The following is a 24571-nucleotide window of genomic DNA, read 5'->3' on the forward strand; positions in this document are numbered from 1 at the left end:
ATTAATTTAATTTATCACACCTCCACAAGCACAAGCACCTTCCTTATGTGAATTCAATGGACCCATGAACAGATGGGAAATCAGAGGAGCCAGGAGGTCTCATGGGACAATCCTGGATGTTCCTTCCCCTAGGAATTGGGTGCAGCTCAGGGAAGTTCCTTCTAAACTGAGGGAATGGGAAGCATGAAGTGCTAATTTTCCAGAGGGAATGGCACTGGGCTTTCATGGCATCCTGGAATGGTTTGGGTTGGAAAGGACCTTAAAGACCAGGGGCAGGGACACCTTCCTTAAAGCCCCATCCAACGCTGGCCTCAAACACTTCCAGGGATGTGGAATTAAATTCCCCACGACTTTTCCAAGGACAAATACTTTTTTTGCCTCCTCAAGCCTCTCCCCCAGCCCCAGAATGAACCTCCGGCTTTATCTCATCTGGACAAAGAGGCAAAAATCCAAATGCTGGATTTGGGGTGGAAAGCTGAGGTGTCCTAAACCCTCTTGCTGTCCCGATGGATCCATGGGGTTTATCCCGCTGCCTTGTGGCCCAGCAGGCTGCAAGGCGACGATTCATTTCACCATGGACACGATGAAAACTGACAAGTAACGCGAAACCGATCATCTCCAGCAACTTCCCGCCGGGACCCCGGCGCTTCGGGATGCTCCCGGTTTCCGCCGGATGCGGGAAAAGCCCCATTCCCCATTCCCGGCGTCTGGCGAGGGGGAGAGGCGAGCTGTGGGCGGGGGTGGGCGCGGGAGGCTCTGGCGAGCGGCTCTGGGGCTTCCTGTTTCCTTCCGAGCGCGATTTGAAAGCAGCGGCTCCGTGAGCTGGACCAATGATCGGGGCACAGCGCGCCCGGGCCGCCCGCGCCCGTTACGGCCCCGCCGCGGCGCCGCCCGGCTCCAGCGGGAACACCGGGAACGCACACCGGGAACACACACCGGGAACACACACCGGGAACACGCCGCCCGCTAAGGTAAGGCGCTGCTCCCTTCGCCTGCTGCCAGGACTTGCGAGGGGGGGAAAACAATCCATGGAAGCAGCGGGGACGTTTGGGATGTGGCGCGGGGTGCCTCGCCCCGCAGGGATCTGCTGGGCGGGATTTAGGGATGCTCCGGGAGCCACAGGGAGGGGAGCAGCGCTGCTCGGGCACGGAGAAGGGGGAGGTGGGATGTGCGGGTTCTCCTGCACCCGGGTAACTCCATTCTCCATCCCTGGAAGTGCCCCAGGCCAGGCTGGACGGGGCTTGGAGCATCCTCGGTGATTGGAAGGTGGCCCTGCCCATGGCAAGGAGTGGAAAGGGATGGGCTCTATGGGACATTCCCACCCCAGTCATTCCCTGATAACGGTGATAATGGCACAGCTGGGAGCGGAGTTTGGGCTCCGCTGGCGTCATGCTGCCCCCACAGTGCTTAGTCACTTTTTGGGTGTTTTGTGCCGCCTTCTCCCGCTCGTTCTGCGCTCTCCTTTGGGATTTGGGCCGGGGAAGGCAGCAGCGAGTTCCCCTCGTGCCTCTCCCGCTCTCCCGCCACCCGATGCATCCCAAACTGCGGCTCCCTGTGTGTCCCGTGGGCTGTCCCGGGGTTGAGGGGCTCTGCCAGGGCTCAGCATTCCCGAGCTCCCTCCTTTTCCCGCTCTGGCTCCGCTTAGCCCTCGGGATCATCCGGCGGCAGCACATTCCCTCTCCAGGGGGTAATTATCCTCCTGATCCTTCTTTAGTGCTGGGATGTCCCGCGGTGGCTGCGGGCCCAGCGCGGCTCTTCCAGCCCATCCCATCCCATGCATGGATCGCGGTGCTTTTCCCGGTGCATCATTCCCGGGAAGTTCCCACAAAGCTGGGACGCGGTGCCCGTTCCAGCCGGGCCCTGTCGCCGCCTTCCCCCCCGAGTTCCCTTTGGTTTTTTTGGCTGGGCCTCGCAACTTTTCGGCAACAGTGACCTCTGTCGGCATCGCCACCGAGGCCCCGTTGTCACCCGCCTGCATCCCGCAACTCCATCGCAATTCCCTCGGACACGGACGGGACGCGGTTATTTGGGACCGACCCCGCCGTTCCAGCCGCCGCGGGATCCCGCGGAGGCGGCTGCGAGGCCCCGGCACCGCTTACCGAAAGGTGTCCCCGGGACAACCCCGGAGCCGGGAACCCGAAAATCCCGGGTTTACTGGGCGGCCAAACCTCCGTGACTCATGTCAGCACCCGTGACTAATCCCGGGAGTGCTCTCTGCCCGGGCTCGGCTCCATCCCCGTCCTCACCAGCGTTTGGCGCCGTTCGATATCAATAAAAATAAAAAATCCAGGTGAGGTTACGGGAAAGAAGGGATGAGTGAAGCGGCCGGGCTGGTTTGGGCATCCCCTCAGCTCCTCCATCCATCCTGTGCGCACTCACAGAGGCTTTCCCTGCCGGGAAACGCTTCCCAGCCCCTCTGGAGTGGCCCTTTGGAGCACGGATCAGCGGCTGCAGGTGGCGGCGAATTTTGGGAGGGCTGTGGGGCCGTGGCGGCGGCCGGGGAGTGACTCAGAGGCGCTTTGGGGCTCTGTGGTTTTGCTTTCATGGTTTTGCTGTGACTTAGCAACTTGTTTATGCGCTCTGCGGGAAGGCAGGTGCCGGCATGCCCGGCAAAGCAGCCGGATCCCGTGGGATTCCAGATATCCCGAGGGATCCCTTGGGGTGCTGCGTCGCCCAGGTGGATGTGGCTGAGCCCCACAGGTGATGCAGGCTGTGGTGTGAGATCATTCTTTTGGGATCTGCATCCTCCACAGATATTGCATCCCACTGGGAAAATCCAGCAGGAGCAGTTTCCACCCCTTTCTCTTTAGAAGGAAAATGGGATTTTGGATGATGATTCTGGCTTGGCCTAAAGCTCATAGCCGCTCTGGGGGCTTCTGGAGAGTTGGATCTGGAAGCTGGGCTGGCATTTTCCAGGGAGATTCTAATGACTGCCAGCACATTTTCCTGTTTTGTTGCAATATTTGGGGGAATAAAAGGTGGGAAGGGAGCAGGCTGAGTGTAGAAAGTACTCCCAGTCCTCGTGTTTCTCCTTACCACAGGATCCTCGTGGTGTGATTTCTCCCAGGAAGGGCATTTCCCACCAGCTTGTGCTGTGCTGGGAGGGGCTCCAGGGATGTTGGTGGGAAGCACTGGATAAAGAGGAGGAATTTTCCATCCATCTCCCAGTTTTTTGGGGGGAGTAGCCAAGCTGTTGGTGCCACTGTAGCCACTGTGGTGCTCCGGTGCCTCCAGAATTCCACAGTTCCTGGGTTCATTTGGAGGTTTGTGATCCCTGGAGTCTCAGCCAAGGGAGCTGGATGGAAAATGGGTGAAAGCCACAGATGAGGACAAAAAAAGGGATGGTTTTGGGTGGTTTTCCTCCTTCAGCTGAGCCAGGCCATCGCTCATCCCATGCCAGCTCCCTCAGGCTCTGCTGGGTTTTTCCTTGTGCTGCAGTGATGGTGCTGGAAGGGTTACAGCCACCAGCAGGTCCTGAAGACAGGAATTGAGGTTGGAGTGCTCAGCCGGACCGTGGCATGGCCATGGAGCACTCAGTGCCAACCCCTCTACCTCAGAGCTGCCTCTCCGGTGCCATAAATCCAGGTGTGATTAGCGTGGATTGGGAAAAGGCTGATTAAATGTTCCCGGAGCTTTCCTTTCCCTCTGTCACCCCCTGGGGCTCCCCCTCTGCGCTCTGTCACTGCTCCCAGGGCTGCTCGTGCCCCTGAGTCATCTCCAAACTCCAGCTGGATCCCGCAGCACAGCCCTGCCCCAAGCCAACCATGGGGCACGTTGTTTTCCCGAAATACAGCAGCTCCAAAGCACATGGAACAGAAATGTGGTGGGAAAAACCCAGAGTGGGGACAGCAGCAGGGTGACAGCCACCCCCGTGCTGCAGGAGAGAGGGAAAAGGTCCCTGAGCTGGGAGGGAGAGAGAATGGAGTGGGGTGAGCATCTCCGGAGCTGTTCCCTGGGGAATGGGGATGGTTTCCATCCCTCCCGTGCAGCCAGAGCCTTTCCTGGGGGATTTGCTGGGAGGTCACGGCTTCTTTTAGATGGGAATGGGGGAAAAACGGGACTTTCCAGGCTGGAAGAATATCCAAGGTGCCTGAGAGCTCAGGGACGCATTCCCTGGGTGAAAGAGCCTCCCGCTCCCATTCTGGGACTTCTCATCCCCTTCCCAAGCTCCTCAGCCAGCAGTCCCCATGGATTTGGCTCCAGGCCCTGGGAAATGAGACCTTTCCCAGCAAAAGCTCTTTCTGATGAGAAAAAACTCCTTGATCCTCTCCCGATGGGGGAAGTGGGAGAGCCCCTGGGCCATGGGAAAATCTCCCTCCCCACATCCTGGCGGGAGGGACGGGGCCATAAAAACCCTCGGCACATCCCAGGCTGGGAGTGCGGCGACGAGAGGCCAGGTAGGACGGGGCATGGATTTGGTCTGCTCTGGGATCCATGGAGGGATCCCATGGCAGGGGATCCATGGGTGGCTTCGGGAATTGGGGTGTGGGGAATTTGCTCCTGTACCTGGGAAGGAGGGGGCTCTGAGCAGAGGGAAAGGGAGGCTGGAATTAGTGGAATTCTTACAGTTTTCCCCGGCTGTTGGATTTTTTATCTGTGCTTTGCTCTGCCTGCACAATTCCTGCAGTCCAGGGAAGGATGCTGGAGCCAAGGTTGCTTCTCTCATCCCAACATCCCCCTGTCATTCCCATTAATCCTCAATATCAAAGGATTCATTCCAGCAGCAACTGTGCGGGATGGGGCTGGGGTTTCCCAGGGAAGCTGATCCGGATCCCTTGCCACCAAACAACTATGGAAGGAGAAGCGTGGGAAGCACAGGGGTGAATCCCCGTGGTGGAGCATCCCAGGGGCACAAAGCCATGGATCATTCCCACCCTGCAGCCCAAAACCCACCAGGAGCAAAGGGGCAGAAATCCTGCTCTTCTCCTGCTTCCAGCATTCCCGGTGCTGCTTCCTCCATAGCTGATGGAACAGAAGAAGCAGAAGAGGTTTTTGAAGCAGCATAAACTAAAAAAAGGATTTTTTCCTTATTTTTCCCCAGGGAATCAGCAGAAGCATGGGATTAAGACTGGAAAGGGGGATCTTGTCCCCTTCCCAATTATTTAATGGTGGGAAACAAGTGCAGCCAGCACTCTGGGATTTTTCCACCCACTACCATAAAACGTACCCAGTTCTGGACGTTCCCTCTTCCCATCTCAGATGCTCCAGAGGATGTGGGGAAGGAGCCGTGCATCCGGTGAGTGCCTCCATGGGATGGATAAATGTCTCTGTGGGAAGGGCTGGGAGTGGCTTTGGGATGAGTTTTTGGGATGAGAGTTGAGCTGAGGGGCCCAGCCTGGAATGCCGGGCGGGCCATCCGTGTCGCGCTGCCGGAGCGAGGCTGAGGGTGCCACCAGCACCTCCAACAGCACCAGTTCAGCTCCTGGGCTGGAAACCGGGCTGTGGGGAGCTGAGCAGTTCCTGGAACTGCAGCCCCACTTCATGGAGGGGTTGGGTAATTTGGTGGCAGAGGAGGAAGGGAAAACCCCACAGAGCAGGAGGCTCCGGCAGAAAATGAGTCAGCAGCGACTGGGTGGCTGCCAGGGCTGGGGCTGGGGCTGGGGCTGCTGGGGCTGGGGCTGGGGCTGGGGCTGGGGCTGGGGCTGGGGCTGGCTCTGTGGGGGCTGCTGGGGCTGCTTCTGGTTGTGCTGGTGATGCTGGTTCTGTTTTACTGGGTTTGCTGGTTCTCGTTGTACTGGTGGTTCTGGTTTTACTGCTGGTGCTGGTTCTGGTTTTACTGCTGGTGCTGGTGGTGCTGCTGTTGATCCTGGGATTCCTCATCTCCCAGCTGCTCCTCCCCCTCTCCCCGTTTCCATTCCCAGGACTTTTAGGCAGCTGATCTTTTCTCTTGCTGGCCATTCCCAGGAATCCCATACAAGGATTTTGCCCAGCACCCAAGTCCAATCCAGGTCCCCCTGGAGCCCATTCCTGTGGTGTTCTGGTTCCAAGGGCACCCAGGCCATGTTTTTTAGGGATTTGAGGCTTTCCAGGTGTTTGGGATCTCTTTTCTTTTGGAAATATTTGCCAAATTTTTAGGACTAAATCCTAACACAAAAGTGTCCCTTCCCAGGCTCTCGGAGCTCTTCCACACTTTTCCACGGCATTGAAATCAGGGAGGGAAATTTAAGTCAGGAAAGGCAATTAAAATCCAGCAGGACAATTAATTAAAATCTATCAGGGCATAATATCTATCAGGGCAATTAATTAAAATCCAGCAGCTCCCAACATTCCCCTGCTTTTTATATTTGAATAAATCCTATATTTGTATATTCATATTAAAATTACATTTATGTAAATATATTTCTACTTATATGTGAATGTATTTTTCTATATTTATATATTGCATACAAAGACATTTATTTCTGTTCAAATAAAATTATTAAATATGTTCTCACATGTAAACTGTTCCTATGTTTATTTAATAATATGCTGATTAATACATCAAAGTATTTGTTTATTAAAGAAAGTTAAGATATATAAAATATATTTATTAAATTAAATTTAATAACAGAGTGTGATAGAATAGACAGAATCCATGTAATGTGATAAATATAATGAAAATAATATAATTCATAGCAATTATATTCTTGATGATATAAATTAAGCCAAGTGGGGGGTTAATTAAAAAAAAAAGTGAAAAAAGGATTATTTTAAAAGGATTATTTTTATAATGGGAAAGGATTGGGAATAAATGGAAGCACCCACAGATTTAATGGCTACTGCTGAGAGAATCATGGCAGGTGGGTTTCTTGGTATTGAATTTTCCAGATTAATTCCTAGAGGCAAATCCCGGTCTCTGGGAAAGGCCTGTGTGATTTTCCAGCTGGATTTCTTGATATTGAATTTTTCAGCTTAATTCTCAGAGGCAAATTCCCAATCCCTGGGGTAATCCTGTACGATTTTCCGGGTGGGACATTTTTAAGCCAACTGTTACCATTTTCTCAGGATAAAACCCCTTCCCCCTCGGGTCAGAGTGATGCCCGTCAAGCATCCACTGAAAAATTGTGATGGAGCAAAATCGTATCAGCCACAAATTCCCTTTTCTCCCCTATTTTCCCATTCAGCTGCCCAAGGGATGCTCAGGGAGCAGTGTGGGTGGGAGGGCAGCCCAGAAGTGCTGGAAATTTGACTGGTAGAATATCCCGAGTTGAAATGGACACATAAAGATTATCAAAGTCCAATTCCTGATGCTGAACTTCCCAAAAAATCTGTTTTCTTCACCCGTGGTGAATGGAGTGGGAAAAGCCTGAGGATTTCGGGGGCTCTCAAGTGCTCCACTCTCCCCAAGCAGATTTGCCTCGATTTTCCTTCTCTGCAAATATTCCCAGCCTGTTTGACCCCGGCACAGGGAAATGGATGATCCAAACCCCAAATTTCTCCCGTCCCCCCTTTTTGCCACCTTTGGCTCAGGTTTGAGATCAGTGACGTGGGGAAGGAGGGGGGAAGGAGGAGGAGGGGGGGGGGAAGAGACGAAAATAGCGACGTGGAAATTCAGCCCAGCTCGAGATTTGCACTGAAATCGTTTGAAATGACACATTCCGTGCCTTGCACTGCAATCGTTTGAAATGACACATTCCGTGCCTTGCTGAGGCTGCCCCGTGCTCAGCCCGGGGTGTGCACGGCTCGGGAAAGGGAGCAGCATCCCGGCAGGGCTTGGAGGGCGCTTTTGGTCATCGCTTCTCGGCACTAAATAGAGGAAGAATGAGTTTCAAACGAAGCGTGTTTTGTTTTGTCACAGGAAGTGGAGAGAGCTTTGGGAGAGCCCTGAGACATTGACTTGAAATTCTGTATTTTCGCGTTTTCCCGGCCCAGCCGGTGGCGTGGATCGGTGCCCGGGGGAATCCGGGGGATAACGGGATGGATGAGCGGGGCGACGCGACCCCCCCATTCCCAGTTATCCCGAGTGGGGAGATGTGGGGCCGGAGGGGTTTGTGGGCTGCAGGCAGCCCTTCCTGAGGGAGCTGCCGGCTGCTGCTCCCCGCTCGGGGGAGCCCGAAATTGTGCCGTGTTTTGGGCACGGGCCGGGCTGCCGGGGATGTCCCGGCCCCTGGAATCCGTTTGGAGCCGCTGCCCGGGATCCCGGGGGCTCCCTCCCGCCGGCAGCCGCAGCGCCAGGAAAAGGAGCCGCGTTTCACAAAGGCTCAGTGCTCCCCCGGCCGGGCAGCCCGGGCCGAGCCGCTGCTGCCCTGGAAAAGCCCGAAATTGGTTTTTCCCCGTTTTTGTCCCGGGGCCGCTCGGCGCGGCGCTTCCCCCGGCGGCGCTCCGGGACAGCGGCGGCTGCTGCGGCATCGCCGAGCCCGGCCCGGCGGGGGCACGGCCCCGAGCCCTCCCCTGCAGCCCCGAACCCCCCAAAAACCCCTGGGGTATCCCCCCTGCTCCTCCCGATCTGCTATTGCTGCCGGCCGGCATCGCCTCCCACACCGAGCGTGGCGCGCCCCGGGGTGACCCTGCTTGAATTTCAGCCAAATCGCCCAATTCCCGCTTGCTCCTGCGGTATTAATTTGCTTTTTGGTTTCGCTATTAATGTTGAAGGGCTGCGAGGTCGGCGGCGTTGGCTTTCGGTGGTAATTGGCAGCCCCACTGATTTAATTCACGCTCTGCTCCCCAAAAGCGGGGCTCACCCCGGGGTGTTTGGGGTACTTGGGGGTTTTTGGGATGGGGTGGTGCCCGGTGGTGGGAAAATGCTGGGAAACACTGTTTGGGATCAGGAAGAATCCAGTGGGTCAGGCAGGGCTGAGTTTGGCTTCTCCTGCGAGGGGGAGATGGAATTAATTCCAGTTAAACTGAGGGGGTGGGCAGGGGCTGGTTTGGTGCCACCCAGCGCTGCCCTGGGGCTCGTCCCTGCCTCGGGGGCACAGATTTGGGCAAACGCTGATTTTGGGGTTAAATCTGCCCTTTTTCTCGTTGTGCTGTGGTTCTGCTGTGCCTGTCCTCGCCACTGTACTGCAAGCACTTTTGGGAACACGTTGTCTGCCTGAAACATGTCAGAATCGGCCACAAATTGCAGATGAGACTGATAACAAAAGCCAACAACAGAAAATAGGTAGAAAAACAGCACGGTGGAGGCTGAGACCACTGAAGGGCTTTTTTTGTGTGTTTTTTTAACCAGCTCTCTCACGATGGAAGTGAAAACATGAAAAGAGAAATGTGTTTTGTTCTCCCACTCCACTTGAAGTTAGATGCTCCAGCACCAAACCAGGGTTGAACCCTGTGGCTGGAGCTGCTGCCCAGTCCAGGGACTCACAAATCAGCATTTTGACACCTATGAGGGTGCTTGGATGTGTTTTGGGGGAGGTTTATGGTATTTTTTAACCTTAAAACATGTGCCCTGCAGCACGTGGGTAACACAGCTCATTTTCTCGACCCAGGCTGCTCTACCTGAACGTCTCTGCTCGAATAAATCAGGCTCCAGCTCAGAAATTAGGATGAGGTTTTTGTTTTCGTTCTACTTATTTCGTCTTTGTTTTTATAAATAAATACAAATCACTCAAACTGAAACTCGATGGCTTTGGTGATAATCAAAGAGCAACCCTGGGGAAATTTTTCTTCATTACCATGTTCTTTCACAGCCCACACTTGGGGTTTCGGGAGGAAAACTTCTTAACCTTTGCAGAAGCAGCAGCACCCGACACTTTTTGAAGTCCCGGCACGCTCAGACATCGCGGAGCTGCTTTGGCATCACCTTTATTTCAGGGCCATGTGGGGAGCAGAAATTATCTCAGCCCCCAGCCCTTTTCTCCCCTCAGCTCACCCCTTTTCCCTCCTTCAAAAAACGTTTAAAAATAAACCCCCAAGAAAATGTTGGACTCCCCCCTCGCAGGGTTTGGGTTCTGTTGTTGTTTTTTCGGTTCTGTGGGGCAGCTCTGTTCTCTACCACCTTTGTACAACTTGTTTTAGTATTTGCAGCTCACTTCCTGTATGAGGTTACCTTGTTTATCATAAAACCCCTATTTTTAAACCCATTTCTGCCAATAACTCATTTGAATGGCAATAGCAGGCGCGTGTGACTGTCCCCTCAGCTGACAGGGGGACCCTGGTGGCTCCAGGAGGGACAGGCTTTGGAATGTGGGCCGAGGGCATCCCGTGGCTCTTCCCTCAAATCTCAGGGGGATTGTTTGTGTGAAAATAACCAGGATTTCTGAAAATCCTGACTTTTTCAGCGTGGGGTCACACGTGGTGTGAGGATGTGGACAGGCAGAGCTGCAGCGCTCACCATCCCTTCCATCCTTAGGGAATGGCCTTGTTGCCATCTTCCAGCTTGATTTCCATTAATTACCAGCCAGGAGAAGTGTGGGATTGTCAAAGCAGGGTTGGCTCGGCCCTCTCTGCCCATAATTGAGGTGTGGGTTAATGAGCAGCCTGCCAGGCCAGGAAGCACTGGATACCTGTGTGTGCTCCTGGGAAAAGGGATGGAGGAGCCTGTCACAAACCCAGCCTGGAGAAATCCATCAAATCCAGGAAGAACAGGCCCTGTTATCCCCACAAGGGCTGTGTGAGGCCCCCTGGGCTCCACAGGACCAGCTTTTGTTGGAACAGCAGTGTCTCCATCAAGGGTAACCTCATTGTCTGCCTTTCCTTGGGCTGCAGGATTTAATTTTTCAAAATTCTGCAGAAAAGGTGTTTGGGATGCTCAGGAAGGGCGGCAGGAAGGTCCCCTTGGTCCAGCCATCCCTGAGCTTGTCTTACACCCCATAAAAATCCCGCCAGAGCACCTTTAAGATCCCTTTAATGCTTTTAGGGACCTCCCTGGTATCCAACACTTCCCATCTCTGTCTGTGCCGGGTGTGAGCCCAGGAGAGGTCGAGCATCCAAGGAGCTGCCAGAAAGGCAGAAAAGCCGCTGGAAAGAGTGAGCTTTGTTGCGATATGAAAATCAAATGCAAAGCTCTGGGGGTATTTTTAGCTGGTTTAGGCTGCACAGGTGTTTGAAAGGTCAGTGGCGAGTCATTGGAAAAAAAAAAATTCTATTTATTTCTGTGTGTGGGGAGAGCCTGGTGTTGCTCCCATGGCTCTGGATGACTGGAATCATCCTCCGCTTGGGTTGCTCGGCATTCCTGAGGCCAGCAGGGGTGTGGGAGGGCGGGAATGTCCCAGTTTTGTGTGTCCCCAACAGCATGAGCACATGGCAGCCCCATGTCCAGCTCTGATGGACACAGGGAGCTGTGGCTTTTTCCATTAATAAAATCTGGGAGTTTGCTCCTTTTCAAGCGATAAAGGCCATTTGTCATCCTTAAAACAATTGTGTGGGGGCCTTTATGAGCTCCTAGAATTTAAGAGCATGGAAAGGGCCTGGCTGGTGGTGTGGCTTTGGTGGGCCTGGCCTGTGGCCAATGTGGGCTGAGGCCAAGCTGAATTTGGTGGATCCATGACCATTTTGGGCTTGGCCACGACCAACAGGCCACAACCACCTTGTCTGGGCCAGGAACACCTTGGGCTTGGACTTGGCCAACCTAAACTGTGACCACCTTGGATTTGGCCATGTCCAGTGTGGGCTGTGGCCAACCTGAGCCTGGCCATGGCCAAACTGGGCCAGGAGCACCTCCAAGGTGACCATGAACCCCTTGGACTTGGCCTAGCTGGACCGTGACCACCTTGGATTTGGCCATGTCCAGCGTGGGCTGAGGCCAGCCTGAGTTTGGTGGACCATTTTGGGCTTGGCCACAACCAACAGGCCACAACCACCTTGTCTGGGCCAGGAACACCTTGGACTTGGATTTGGCCAACCTAAACCGTGACCACCTTGGATTTGGCCATGTCCAGTGTGGGCTGAGGCCAACCTGAGTTTGGGGACCATTTTGGGCTTGGCCACAACCAACAGGCCACAACCAGTTTGTCTGGGCCAGGAACACCTTGGACTTGGATTCAGACAACCTAAATTATGACCACCTTGGATTTGGCCATGTCCAGTGTGGGCTGAGGCCAACCTGAATTTGGTGGGCCATTTTGGGCTTGGCCACAACCAACAGGCCACAACCAGTTTGTCTGGGCCAGGAACACCTTGGACTTGGATTTGGCCAACCTAAACCGTGACCACCTTGGATTTGGCCATGTCCAGTGTGGGCTGAGGCCAACCTGAGCCTGGCCATGGCCAAACTGGGAAGGGAACACCTCCAAGGTGGCCATGACCCCCTTGGACTCGGCCTTGGCCTAGCTGGACTGTGACCACCTTAGATTTGGCCATGTCCAGCGTGGGCTGTGGCCAAGCTGAGTTTGGGGGACCATTTTGGGCTTGGCCACAACCAACAGGCCACAACCGCCTTGTCTGGGCCAGGAACACCTTGGACTTGGATTTGGCCAACCTAAACTGTGACCACCTTAGATTTGGCCATGTCCAGCGTGGGCTGTGGCCAAGCTGAGTTTGGGGGACCATTTTGGGCTTGGCCACAACCAACAGGCCACAACCGCCTTGTCTGGGCCAGGAACACCTTGGACTTGGATTCAGCCAACCTAAATTATGACCACCTTGGATTTGGCCATGTCCAGTGTGGGCTGAGGCCAACCTGAATTTGGTGGGCCATTTTGGGCTTGGCCACAACCAACAGGCCACAACCAGTTTGTCTGGACCAGGAACACCTTGGGCTTGGCCTTGGCCAACCTGGACCGTGACCACCTTGGATTTGGCCATGTCCAGTGTGGGCTGAAGCCAGCCTGAGCCTGGCCATGGCCAAACTGGGCTAGAACACCTCCAAGGTGGCCATGACCCCACTGGAGCTGGCCTTGGCCAGGCTGGGCCTGGCATGTGCCAAGGGCAGATCCCAGAGAGGGGCTTCACTTCCCTCCTGTGGTGTCACCAAGGTCACTGGGTTCAGGCAGGACCCAAGCTCCTCCCAACCTGAGTGACAGCAGGGCCACCTCCCAGGTGTGACAACTCACCTGGACACATCCATGAGCTCCCAAATCCCAACGGGACCACAGAGGCTCCGGGAGAGCAGAGCCAGCAGCTGCCACAGGCTCGGCTGGGCAATTAAACCTTTTTTTTGTGAGTTAAAGAAGCCCCCTAAAATAGCACCTGAAACCAATAAACTTCCCTTTCAGGAACTTCTGTAATTTGAAACATACTCAAGAACAAAACAAAACAAAAAAAAAAAAATCCAGAATTTTTTTAGGTTGTTTATCAAGTAGGACTTGGTGGGGTTGTTTTTAAATCCCTTCCACATGGTGAGTGCTGAGGAATAATGTCCCTTCCTGAGGGACAGGAAGGCCTAGAGGGACAAATGGGTTGGAGGGTCCAGGCAGAAGAAAGGTGGGATGGAAATTTTTAGGAGCAGATTTTAAACTATGAAATAAAAACTGCCATGTGAAATAATACAAGGGAAAAATAGTGATGCTCCATAACAAAAAATAATGCTAATAAATGCATTAAATAAAATAAAAATAAAAGAAGACACAAAGCATAAAATAACCCACAAAATTTCTTCAATGCCAGTGAAAACCAGCAGGGGACAAGAAGTGCATGGAAGGTGCCCATCAGCTGGGCTTGAGCCCACAACCACAGAAATGTGAGGAAAAGCAAAAAACTTCCAAGGAATCCCCAATTAACTCCCAGCTGAAGCAGCTTTTGGGGTTGGGAACACTCAAGGCAGCACCTGACAAAGCAAATTCATTCAAGAGCTGCATTTTGGGTGGCCTGAAGCATCTTGGAGCTCCAGGACACCAAAATGGAGAGGGGAACACCAGGTCTGGAGGGAGAATGGGTGAAAAATGGGGGAAATTGGTGATAAAGCCACAAATAGCCCATTAGGAGAACCTCAATCCCCACAAAGAACCAGCACTCAGGACAAATAGTTGAAAGTTTTTATTCATATAAAACTCATATTAAAGAACATAAAAGATTCTTAAAAACAAAACCAAAAAACAACCCCCAAAAAACAAGGCTCTTGCAATTATTTACAGCAGTATTGCACAAGTAAAGTGGCAATTACCCTGTCCAAAATTCATCAGTGCAAAACACAAGGAAGGCAGGGAAATTGCAGTCAAAAATGCTACATTAGCTGGGTCCTGCGACACGATTTAGTGATTCATGATCCCATGGGATAGCTGCTCCAGGAAAACCTGGCTGGAGCAATCCCGGGGGTTGGAGGAACCAAATTCCAAATTCCCACTGAATTTCACTAATGCTGAAGTCTTTGATGCGCCTAAATCACTCCTGGGAAGTGGAGACTTAGGCACTTGGAGAAAAATAAGATTAAAATCTTGTTATCCACACCATGATGGCTTTGGAAGGGGATCCAACACTTCTGGCAGGGAGGAAACCGAATCTTCACAGGAACTTAAATAAGCAGGAAATAAATATACAACATTTCTACAAGTTACAGCATTAAACAGTAGAGTGCATTAATTACACAGGGGGAAAAAAAAGAAAAAAAAAGGACCTACAGTATTTACCAATTCCACTCTAAAAAAGTGTAGGAAAAAAACAGGAACTTTTTTAAAAATTTTTTTTAGGTTTTTTTAAAGTATTTCTAAGCTGTACAAAACTTACAGGAGAGAAAGGAGAGGGAGTACATTGCACACAGATATTTGGCTCAGATGATGAAAATAATACGGTACTCTACTCTAATAAATATTTGAGTATTTACAGTTTGGTGCAAAAGAGGAGAAGCAAGAACAGGAACAATCTGGTTTCCAAGGAAAACTCTTCATCCTTTTGGTGCAACACAGAGCACAGGCTACAATTAAACACGACCCAGAGCAGGCAGCCAACATGGCTGAAAGGAGCAAAAATCCCTATTTTATATCATTCTACTGTTTTGAGGCTTTTTTGGGGGGCTTTTTCTTACTAAACCTCACAATGCCACAGGAATCCTGTTTTTTGAGGGTTCCTTTTCCTATGATTTTTGGCTGGGAACTCTTCCTGCGGAGAAGGCCCTGGGAGACTTTGCCAATTTTTTTTTCCTTAAAATGAATCTGGTTTTTGTCTCCATGGGAGGACAGGGTAAAGTGCTCTTTGGTGATTCTTTGGTGTACTCCAAGGGACACATTCTGGGATGCCCAAAGCTGGGAGATCCCAAAGCACCATTTCATCCACCAGCAACGATGGAACTCAACTGGGAGGAAAAAAAAAAAATCTCACTGGGTCTCCCTCCCTCTGCTGCTGAGTTTTAGCCTTTTAATTTTAATTTCACCAGTGGAATTCCATGGGAAATCCCTGCTGGTAGGTCTGGCTGGGGCAGCAAAGCCATGGAGAGCCAACGCCAGAGGTAAATCCCAAGGGATGAGGAGCAGGATCTGCCCTGGCCAAGCCCCCTCGATATTTGAACCGCTCGCTCTCCACCATGGGGAGAGCATTCCTGCTCTTCCCAAAGGGCTCCAAAATGCCCTTCCCAAAACAGCCCCTGCTCCTGCAACCGCTGCTCACCTTGCACTTCCAAGGAAAAAAAGGGAATAAAATTGGCAATCGAGGTTAAAACCAACTCCATGATCCTCCAGGAGCAGGAGGGGAGGCCCCGCCCTGACCCGCCAGGCAGAGAGCTCCCACTGGGGTCTGTCCATCGTTAATTAGCACTAATTATCATCCATGGCACTCAGCAGCTTCTCCCTGTGGGAAGAACCGCTCCGGGGGGGGGGCTTGGGATGGGGTTTTCCTTCTTGTCTTTTCCTATGCTGCTGGTGAGACCAGAAACAAGCCCACAGCTTTTGGGGAGCACCTGCACCAGCCTGAGGGAAGGGGGTGTTTGTGCATAGATATGGGATGGCTGGAGCAGCCAATCCCCCAAAAACATCTGCTGGGAAGGGAAACACCCATGGATCCATGGCTCCAGGGGGAAAAGGGGAGAGGCCCTGGGACGTGGAGCACCTGGGAACTTCTCTGGGAGGACACAGAGCAGCCAGATCCCCTTGGAATGTCCTGGATACATCCATGTCGGGCTGGCATCCTTCCATCTGCATCTGGGGGCTCATCCCCGTCCGAACACGGAGAGGATCCCAGGAAAACACAATCTTGGAAACCTCTTTCGACAGCCACGACTCCCAACAGGTCCTGCTGCCGTCGCCTCCGGCTGCGGCGTTCCGGGAGCTGCTCCCTGCCTCCGGAACGGTTTATTGCTGGATTACTCAGTCCCCCACATCTGATAGCAGACACTACAGAAGAGTTTTCACACGTTTTATAGAAAGAATCTCTTTAAAAAAAGGCAACCTGGTGGCTTGGGGTTTGGTTGGTTGGTTGGTTGTGATGGTTTGGACCCTGGAGTTCGACAGCGAAGTCTTGAAATTCAGAGTGGATCAAAAAAAAATAGAGATATCAAAATCCAAAAAAAAGAAAAAAAGATTAAAAAAAAATCAGTCAGCAGGAAATAGGCTGATTTGCATTATGCAAATGAAGTTGGATTTGGGATAGCATTAGGTATTTACAGATAAAAGAAGTGCTGATATTAAATCCCTCTGCCCTTTTTCCAGCCTTTTTGGGGGCAAACGCCCCAGAGGCAAAGGGAGAGAGGAGGAATCCGAGCCTCTGCAAGGCAAACTCCGAGGGCTCTGCCCATCAGCTGGCTCAGGTTTCCCTCGTTCCTGCCACGGGGCTCATGCCACAGAATTCCAGCAACGATGACAAAACATGATTCCACATTTTCACTGAGACGCTTTTGGGGGGGGAAAAAAAGGCAAAAAAAAGAATAAAAAGAGTGGAGAGAACCAGCGAGTAAACACCACTCTGCCATAAAAATGCCGCGGTGGGAATGGGATGTCCACCCTCATCCTGCCACGTGTCCTGGGGGAGAGGCAGGGTGGGAGCCCCACATCCATCCATGAGTCCGTCCTTCCCGGGCTTTCCCAGCGAGGAATTCAGTCCTGGTGGCTCGGGATGCGCCGGGCGCTCTCACTGGAGCCTCCAGATGCGGCTGATGATGTAACGCAGCAGGCGCAGGATCATGACCTGGGGGTTCCCCAGCTGGTGATCCAAGAAACCCTGAAAGACAGGGGAGGGAAAAAAAAAAAAAAGAAAAAAAAAAAAAAGGAAAAACCAAACGAAGTGGTGACTTTAATTCCCACCATGAAGCCCCCCATGCTATATAAATGGAAAATATTCCAGAGGCATGAAGTGTTTAACACTTGGCAGCCAGCAGAGCTTGGGGCTCATGACAGCAGTCAAGGGATGCCCCCTCTTCCAGGAAAAGCCCGGGACCCACACACGCTGTTGGGACCAGGAGTGGCTGGATGACGAATTGCCCGATTTCCCGGTGTCTCATCCGAGGCACGGTGCTGGGGGAGGCCCCACCCTGGGGAACGTGACAGGGAAGGCGCCGGCACTGCGCCGGGACCCGTCCGACAGCCCCGACCTGCCCGGCGAGTGCGGCTCTGGCACTGCTGCAGTTCCCCATTTCTAACCTCGGGCTGAAAGGGCAAACCTCAGAGCCAGGCAGGGCCGGCAGGCACGAGCCCTGCCACTCTGCCCTCCGGAGCCCAGTCAGCTCAGGGGCAGCCAGAACGCTTCCAGAAGGTAAAGGGACCTTTTCCACCAAGTGCCTCAGGGATGATAATTAAACAATGGCTGAAACGCTCTGAAACCTCCCCGGTTTTGGGTGCAGGGAGTGAGAATTTGTCACATGCTGGCTGCACCAGGTACAAAGTGTTTTTAGGGTCACGCATGACGTCCCCTGCTCGTGTCACCTGAGCAGGCAGGACGTGTCCTCTCTGTTCCACTCCTCGCCCTGGGCCAGCCCTGGTTGGAATTGCAGCCACAGCACTGGGAACAGCCTCGTGCAACCCTGGGGGATGCTCCCTGCACCTCACCCTGCTGCTGCCTGGGAAACACCCCCATTCCCATTAAATTCACCCCCTTATCCACCACAGGCTTGTAGGGAACAGCAGGATGTGCCCAGAGACTTCCAGCACCAAAGGAGCCAGGATAATGCAGGAAGGACGTTCCTGCTCCTCACAAAGTGCTCCAAATTTAAGGCATGGCTCTGGGAGGCAGGCAGGAGGTGGGAGATGGGTAATCCAGCACTGAACAGGCTCCCCAGGGAATGGGCACAGCCCCAAGGCTGCCAGAGCTCAAGGAATATGTGGACAATGCTGTCAGGAACAGGGTGGGATTGCTGGGGCTGTGCAGGGCAAGGAGTTCACACTTGGATTATCCTTGTGGGTCTGTTCCAGCTCAGGATATTCCAGGGCACTCTGCATTTCTTCCAGCTCCTCTGGACCTGCCTGCTGCTACCAGGTGCCTCCAGCTTTCTGGGCAGCCTGATTCCTCCCTTTCATGGAAAAGATGTCCTTTCATCCCAAAAAGCAGCCACTTTGCATCACAAGGGATCAGCCTGGGTGATGGGTGGCGGAGGTCTGAAGATGCACATTCTGGATTTTGGATTCTGGATTGGGGTATCAGCTTATCACCATTTTGTTGCAGGTCAGGAATGCCAGGGCATTTGGGAAAAGCGGAGCAGGTGTAGATGATGTGGAAAAAGCAGGATCATAGCAGCCTCAGCCCTGTTTTGCGGGAAAGCCAGCCCTGAGAGCAGTGACGAAGCACTGCAGGAGCTATTGGGGAGCTGAAGAGGATGGATAAGGATCCAGCAGCCAGCATTCCATCACCAACACTGCTCCTGGCCCCTCTTCCCACAGCCAAGCCCGAGTGGATGGAGCAGAACCCACAAGCAGGGACATGCAGCAGCTCATCCTGGCGAGCCCATCTTGCTTCACCCCCTGGGCTGGGCTGCCTTGGGATCGGGATTGGGCTCCTCTGGGGCATTACTGCATCGACTCGGGTTGCAACACCCCAAGGTGAGCGAGTTCATGGGCTTATAAAAACGCTTTCAAAACAGTCTTTGCAAGAGAAGTAAGTTCTAGGACCGAGTCTCTTCTTTGCAGCAGCTGGGATTTGGGAGCTGGGCTGGGAATCCCACTGAAAGCTTCCCTAAAAGCAATGGTGCCGGGCAGTGCATCCCCCAAACTTTCCCTGCCTCTTCCCTTCTAAAAGTTTCCTCATCACCATCAGGTCCAGGCCCAACCCAACACCTCTGCCCCAAAATCCCTGCGCAAACCTGGTGCCCTAAAGCTTCCAGCCCTGATTTCAAGGTTCTTTTCAATTGCTTTAAAGGTTATTTTTCATTGATTTGAGGCCGCCGCTGATTTGCCTGGTCCAGGCCACCCCCCCGCCCGCGCAGCCTTTTCTCGTCTGAGTGAGCGAAATGCTCACCGCAGAGAGAGTTTCCAGAAATGATTCAGCCCTTCCCTTCGAGAGACACGGGAGGTGAAAAGGGGAAAATTACCCTGCGTGGACAATAAGAGGCATTGAACTCGTCGCCGATGCGCCGCAGCTCCTGCGCGATCCAGATCTCCGGCTGCACCTCCTCGGCTGGAGAGTGGGATTGCCACCGGGATGCTGTGGGGATGGAACAGGAGAGATGGGAACACAGAAATTGTACAAATTGTACAGAATTTACTACATAAAACTCTCTAGTAACCCACCAGCTCTTGCCATCTTATTTTTTATTACTATCATATTTAAACTCTTAAATCCCACAGGCGCATGTGGGGGCTCATTGCGTACAACAAACACGCTTTTACTCCTGGTTATTTCTGTATTATTATTACTACTATTAGGCTTCTATTTATTTATTGTAGACTTTCCATGGGAGCATCTCCAAGCTTTGGTCCTTCTTAAACAGGGATAAGAGACAAGATGCCACTCTCCAATTTCCTTCCCTCACCAAAGCTCCTCTTCCCCTTTTTTTTTCCTTCAGCAGCAACTCCTTCCCTAACCTTAAAAACCCTCTGCCTCATTCAATTTTCACATTTCTTCCCCAAATCATCCTCAAGTGCCCAACAAGGAAAACCAATGGGTTTGTCACAGGGAGGAGAAAGCCACAGTTGGATTTACGTGTGGAGAAGAAACCACACTTCCAGCAAACCCAAGTGCTGGCTTGAAAGAGAAAAGAAAGAGCTAATGTGTTTATTATACTGCAGGATACATAATCATTTAGGTCCCCATCTTAAAAAGTTATTAAACGCGTGATAAATCCTCCAAAGAGCCAGGGAAAAAAAAACCAAAAAGAAACAGGACCTTGTTTGATACCCAGCACCACCTTATCCCCCCTTTCTTAAAGTTCAGGAACTGCACTGCAGCCTTAAGGAATAGTAAAAAAAAATAAAAATTACAAAAAATTAAATAAAACAACCAAAAAATACTGCACAAAACAAAGCAGCGTTTTGGCACAACAGCTTCGGAGGAATCACAAGGGAACAGGAATAGCTTCCAATCTTCCAAACATTCAAAGGATTAGTAGGGCAGTTAGAGAGAGAGAGAGAAAAAAAAAAAAAAAAAAAGAAAAAAAAAAGAAAGAAATTAAATAAAAGCCTGGCTCCAACCTGATTGGAAAATGCGTTTCCGAGCCAAGGCGCGCCGCTTGGCCGGCCGGGGGCTGTGTTGCTGTGTTTTGTTTTCGCGCTGTAGTAGCAGCGCCCGCCGCCCGCCCCGAGCGCGTCCCCGCCGGCCCCGGGCGCGCCACGCGCGGCGCTGCGATCCCGGCGGGAGCGGCCGGGGCGGAGCCGCTTCCCAAATCCCTCCCCGAAAAACAACAACACGCGGCCAGCCCGGGCAGGAAGCGGCCAGCAGCGCCGGGGACGGGAGCAGCACCACGCGAGGGAGCCGCTGCTGCTGCTGCTGCCGCTGCTCCATGCGCTCCATCCTTCCCCTGTGCCATCCTCCCGCCCGCCCGCCCCAGGGACTCGGGCTCGGCTCGGTGGCTGAGAGCGAAATCGGGCTGAGGTTTTCGGAAAGGACTTTCTGCAGCGAAAGGGGCCAGTCATAACCGGGTCTCCGAACCAGTCACGGGCGCTTTCGGGTGCGGGGGGACACAGTCATAGCGGGAGCCACCACCGAGGGTGACAGCCCCGGGCACCGGGACGTCACCGACCGGAAGCCGCGCCTGGCTCCGGCCCCAGGGATGCTCCAGCGTGGAATTGCTGCGGTTCCGGCTCGGAAGGGCAAAGAAAGCAACCCCAAAGGGCAACGTCAGCTCCTGGGTTAGGTATCCAACCCCTCACCGAAGGAAATCTTGGAGAGCCGGGAGAAAACGGCAGCGATTCCAACACAAGAGCATCAGGACATCACCAGCAGATTCCCAGCTCAAGGTTTTCCCCTTAAATCCAACTATTTGCACATGGAGAATCTCCTTTGAGAGCAACAGGTTTATACTGCTTCTCTCCTCATAGGAATACACACCAGGATCAAACCTGCACCGGGAAAAGCCACTTCCAGAGCACCTGCTCCAGCCACATTCCCAAAATCCGCATGCAAACAAACACGTCGCCTTCAGACCAAAACTCCAATGGAAGGAAATGAAGGAAAGACATGAAATACCACGAACAGAGTCACCCAACCCCTCCAGAAAGCGTGAGTCTGTCTTGGGTGACTTACACTCCCAGCTGGGAATTCCCCATCCCTGCCAACCTCTTCCCCCAGAACAAACAAATCAGCTCACCCTTGCTCCTCTCCTTCCCACCCCCAAAAGCATCGTCCTGGATATTCCAGGCTGGCACTGCAGCCCTCGTTCCCTTCCATCCCAGAGCATTCCCTCGCTGCTTTTGTCTCGTTTGCCAAAAGAAACAGCTTTGGAGGCAGCTGGATGTGTCCCCTGAACCGTCAGAAAGGCGGCACAGCCCAAAGCATCACTTCCCAAAACCTCGACACCAACAGCTCCTCCTTACACAACCCAGGGCATTCCCAAGGGCTGCCTCCACCTTCACTTGCCCTCCTCAGAACCTTTGGGGAAGGTTTTGCAAGATTTAGAGAGGGACTTTTGAGGCAGAGCATGAGCTCGGCGTGCTGGAGCAGCCTTGGAGCAGCACTGCCCATGGGAGAGGCCGGGAGCATCCGTCGCTCCTCCTTGCAGGAAACGCCTGTTTATTTTAATAAAAATAATAATAATAATTATTATTATTGCTTATGCTTCCGAGAGAAACTCTTCACCTTGTGAGCCTCTGCTCACAACAGATAAAATCAGTGGGTAAAAGCACAACAAAAATATCTCCTTTGCTTCCTTCCCGAGGGACTGACCCGCTTCCATGTGGAAAACTCCACGGCACGCATCCAGCTGGACACTGCCAAGGCACAGGGATTGAGTAGGAGGTGTGCAGGGCAAAGCCATGGATATTTCCCAAGGAGAGCTGCATGGGAAGGCACAGCCTGGGAGCTGCAGGCCTGGATGGGGATAAAACAGCTCTGTAGCTCTACGTTCCCAGCTTAATCCGTTCAGGAGTATCCAAGAGTCCCAGTTAAACAGCACTGAGGATTTTCCATTTGCTTATAGCTGTTTAGGATGATGCCCCTAGCAACACTCACAGAGCAAAAGCTCCAATAAAACAGCTGATGAGAGCACAGGAATTTAGGGGAAAAAAAAAATCAGGGAAAACTTCAATTTCTTCCCAGATAAAAGAAACTGAAGCCTTGGCTCTCTCGGCCAGGAATTCCGGGAGCATCCCTGCCTGGCCGTGCCAGGGCGAGGTTGTGAAACACGAATTAAGCTGTAATTACTGCAATAATGTCACAAAATCTATCCTAAGGGCATGTTACAGCCAGGCCTCCACAGCCAGAGCCAGGAGGGAGCAAAAACACCACCAACCAAAAAAATTGGTGTTGAGATACCAAAAAAGCTCGGAGGTGGTGTTTGTTATCCCCACGCCTCGCTCCCACCGTGCCCTGTGCAAGTTCAAAGGTTTCCTCCAATTCACCACGGAATTCATCAGGAGAGGGGAATGCTGGACACTCGTGCAAGCTCCCGCGGGCAGGTTTTCCCTGCTGGAGAGGCTTCACCTGGCAAAGCCACTCGCAAACACGCCCCCGCCCGCCTCCGGGCCGCTTCCCAGCGGGATTTCGGGATGCAGGACCCCAGCACCTCCGCCACCAATCCACGAGCCAGGAGCCACTTGCTTGCTTGGCCAAACACTTTGGGAGCAGAAAACTGGACTCCACAACTCTTGTCCCCTCCTCCCCTGGCAGCGGCTGACCGAGCCCGGAAAAGAATAAACATCATAGTAATAAAAACCCCGGCGCTGGACGCGCGGGAGTTCCCCAGCGCTGTGTTTGCCCGGCCAGCTTCCACAAATCCCAGAGCGCCAGGAGAGCCTCCAGCCCAACTCCAACGGCACGGCTGCTCCCAAAACCCACGGGCTGGGCGGGATGCGGGAGCTGCTGCTGCTGCAGGTGCCTGGCTACCCGCGTTCTCCATCCTTCCAAGGGAAGCCAAAGGGCAGGACCCCTCATGCACCCCTCAGCAACCCCCTGGCACCCTGCACTCACAGCTTTACACACTCCTGACTTTACTCTGGCACCTGTGCACAAACCCCAGCACTTCACACACCCCACGAGAATCCGTGTTTTCCGCGGTGCTGAGGAAAGCCGAGCCAGGTGAGGAGGGCAAGAGGAGGAAAGCCAAGACAGGTGAAGGGTCGGAAAGGTGCTCCCGCACTTTCAGCCTACCCCTGACCCGCGTATTCACCCTCCACACATCTCCCCCGGCACTTCACTTTCACATCATCGCACGCCCCCACAGCAACTCGGTTCGGAGGGAAGCCACGCCAGGTGAGGAGGGGGAGCGAGGAAAGCCACGCCAGGTGAGGAGGGGGAGCGAGGGCAGCCGAGCCCGGCAGGGAGGAGAGCCGAGGAGGAGGAGGATGGGGAGCCGCGCCCCGGAGCTTACCCATGGCGCTGAGGCAGTGGCTGAGCGCCTGGCAGGGCGGGCTGGGGGTCTGCGTGGCCTTGTCGCAGCTCAGGGGCGCGGGGCTGCGCTCGGCTTCGAACGAGAAGTACCCGCTGGAGGAGCGCGGCAGCAGCGGCGACCTCCGCACGAAGATGAAGAGCGGCGAGCGGGTGGCAAAGGGGCCGGGGCTGGCGGGCGGGCCCCGCGCCGCGGACACCGCGCCGGCCCCGGGCAGGGCGGCGGGAGCGCCGGGGCGCAGCTGCGCGCCCGGGCCCGGCCCCTCCGCCGCCGGCAGCCGCCCGCCCTCGCCGTCGCGTCGCGCCTTCACCTCGGGGGGCTGCTTTGCCATCGGGGCTGCCTGCGGGGAGCGGAGCGCGGTGAGCGGCCGAGCGCGCCCAGGCCGGCCCGGCCCCTGCCCGCCCGCCCCATTGTTCTGCCGAGCGCGCCCCCGCCCCGGCCCGGGCCCGGCCCCCGCCCCGCGCCCCCGGCCCCGCTCACGGTGCTGCCGCCGCTGGAGCGGCCCCGGCCGCGGCTGCGCTCGGGTGTGCGCGGGAGCGGCCCCGGCCCCGCTCCGCCCCGTGTTTACAGCCCCAGCACCGCCCCGGCCTCCCCCGGCCCGGCACCGCCCCGGCCCCGGCGCCGCCCCGGCCTCGGCGCCGCCCCGAGCCCGCCCCGGCCCCGGCCCCGGCCCCCGCCCCGCCCGCGGGGAGCGCCCGGGCTCGGGCACTGCCTCACACACGCTCGGGGACTGATAAACACAGCCCGGGGCACGGCGCGGCCTTACACACGCACACGTGCACCGCCAGCCTCTCACACACACACAAACACACCGTACACAAACACAAATCCCACACGAACACACATTACACACAAACACAGCCAGAGCGCTGCGTTCTGATA

The 24571-nt window shown here is 54.1% G+C and overlaps 1 protein-coding gene and 1 long non-coding RNA gene across 3 annotated transcripts; one reads left to right on the forward strand and one right to left on the reverse strand.

The window, feature by feature from the left end:
• The first annotated feature begins 5049 nt into the window (after positions 1-5049).
• On the forward strand, positions 5050-19246 carry LOC135446131 (uncharacterized). Of its 2 annotated transcripts, none has more exons than XR_010439672.1 (3): positions 5050-5236; positions 18379-18752; positions 19069-19246. It is a non-coding gene; the product is annotated as an uncharacterized LOC135446131 (long non-coding RNA). The 2 variants fall into 2 exon arrangements; XR_010439673.1 differs by having other exon boundaries at positions 18594-18752.
• BCL2L11 (BCL2 like 11) lies at positions 13907-24035 on the reverse strand. Its single transcript, XM_064709659.1, has 3 exons — positions 23672-24035; positions 19241-19353; positions 13907-16941 (listed from the first exon to the last, which is right to left on the reverse strand). Exons 1-3 carry the CDS (start codon positions 24018-24020, stop codon positions 16852-16854), a joined length of 552 nt encoding a protein of 183 aa, XP_064565729.1. The 5' UTR covers positions 24021-24035; the 3' UTR covers positions 13907-16851.
• Between the last annotated feature and the right edge of the window lie 536 nt (positions 24036-24571).

The sequence above is a fragment of the Zonotrichia leucophrys genome, chromosome 3, assembly GCF_028769735.1.
Source record: "Zonotrichia leucophrys gambelii isolate GWCS_2022_RI chromosome 3, RI_Zleu_2.0, whole genome shotgun sequence".
NCBI classification, from domain to species: Eukaryota; Metazoa; Chordata; class Aves; order Passeriformes; family Passerellidae; genus Zonotrichia; species Zonotrichia leucophrys.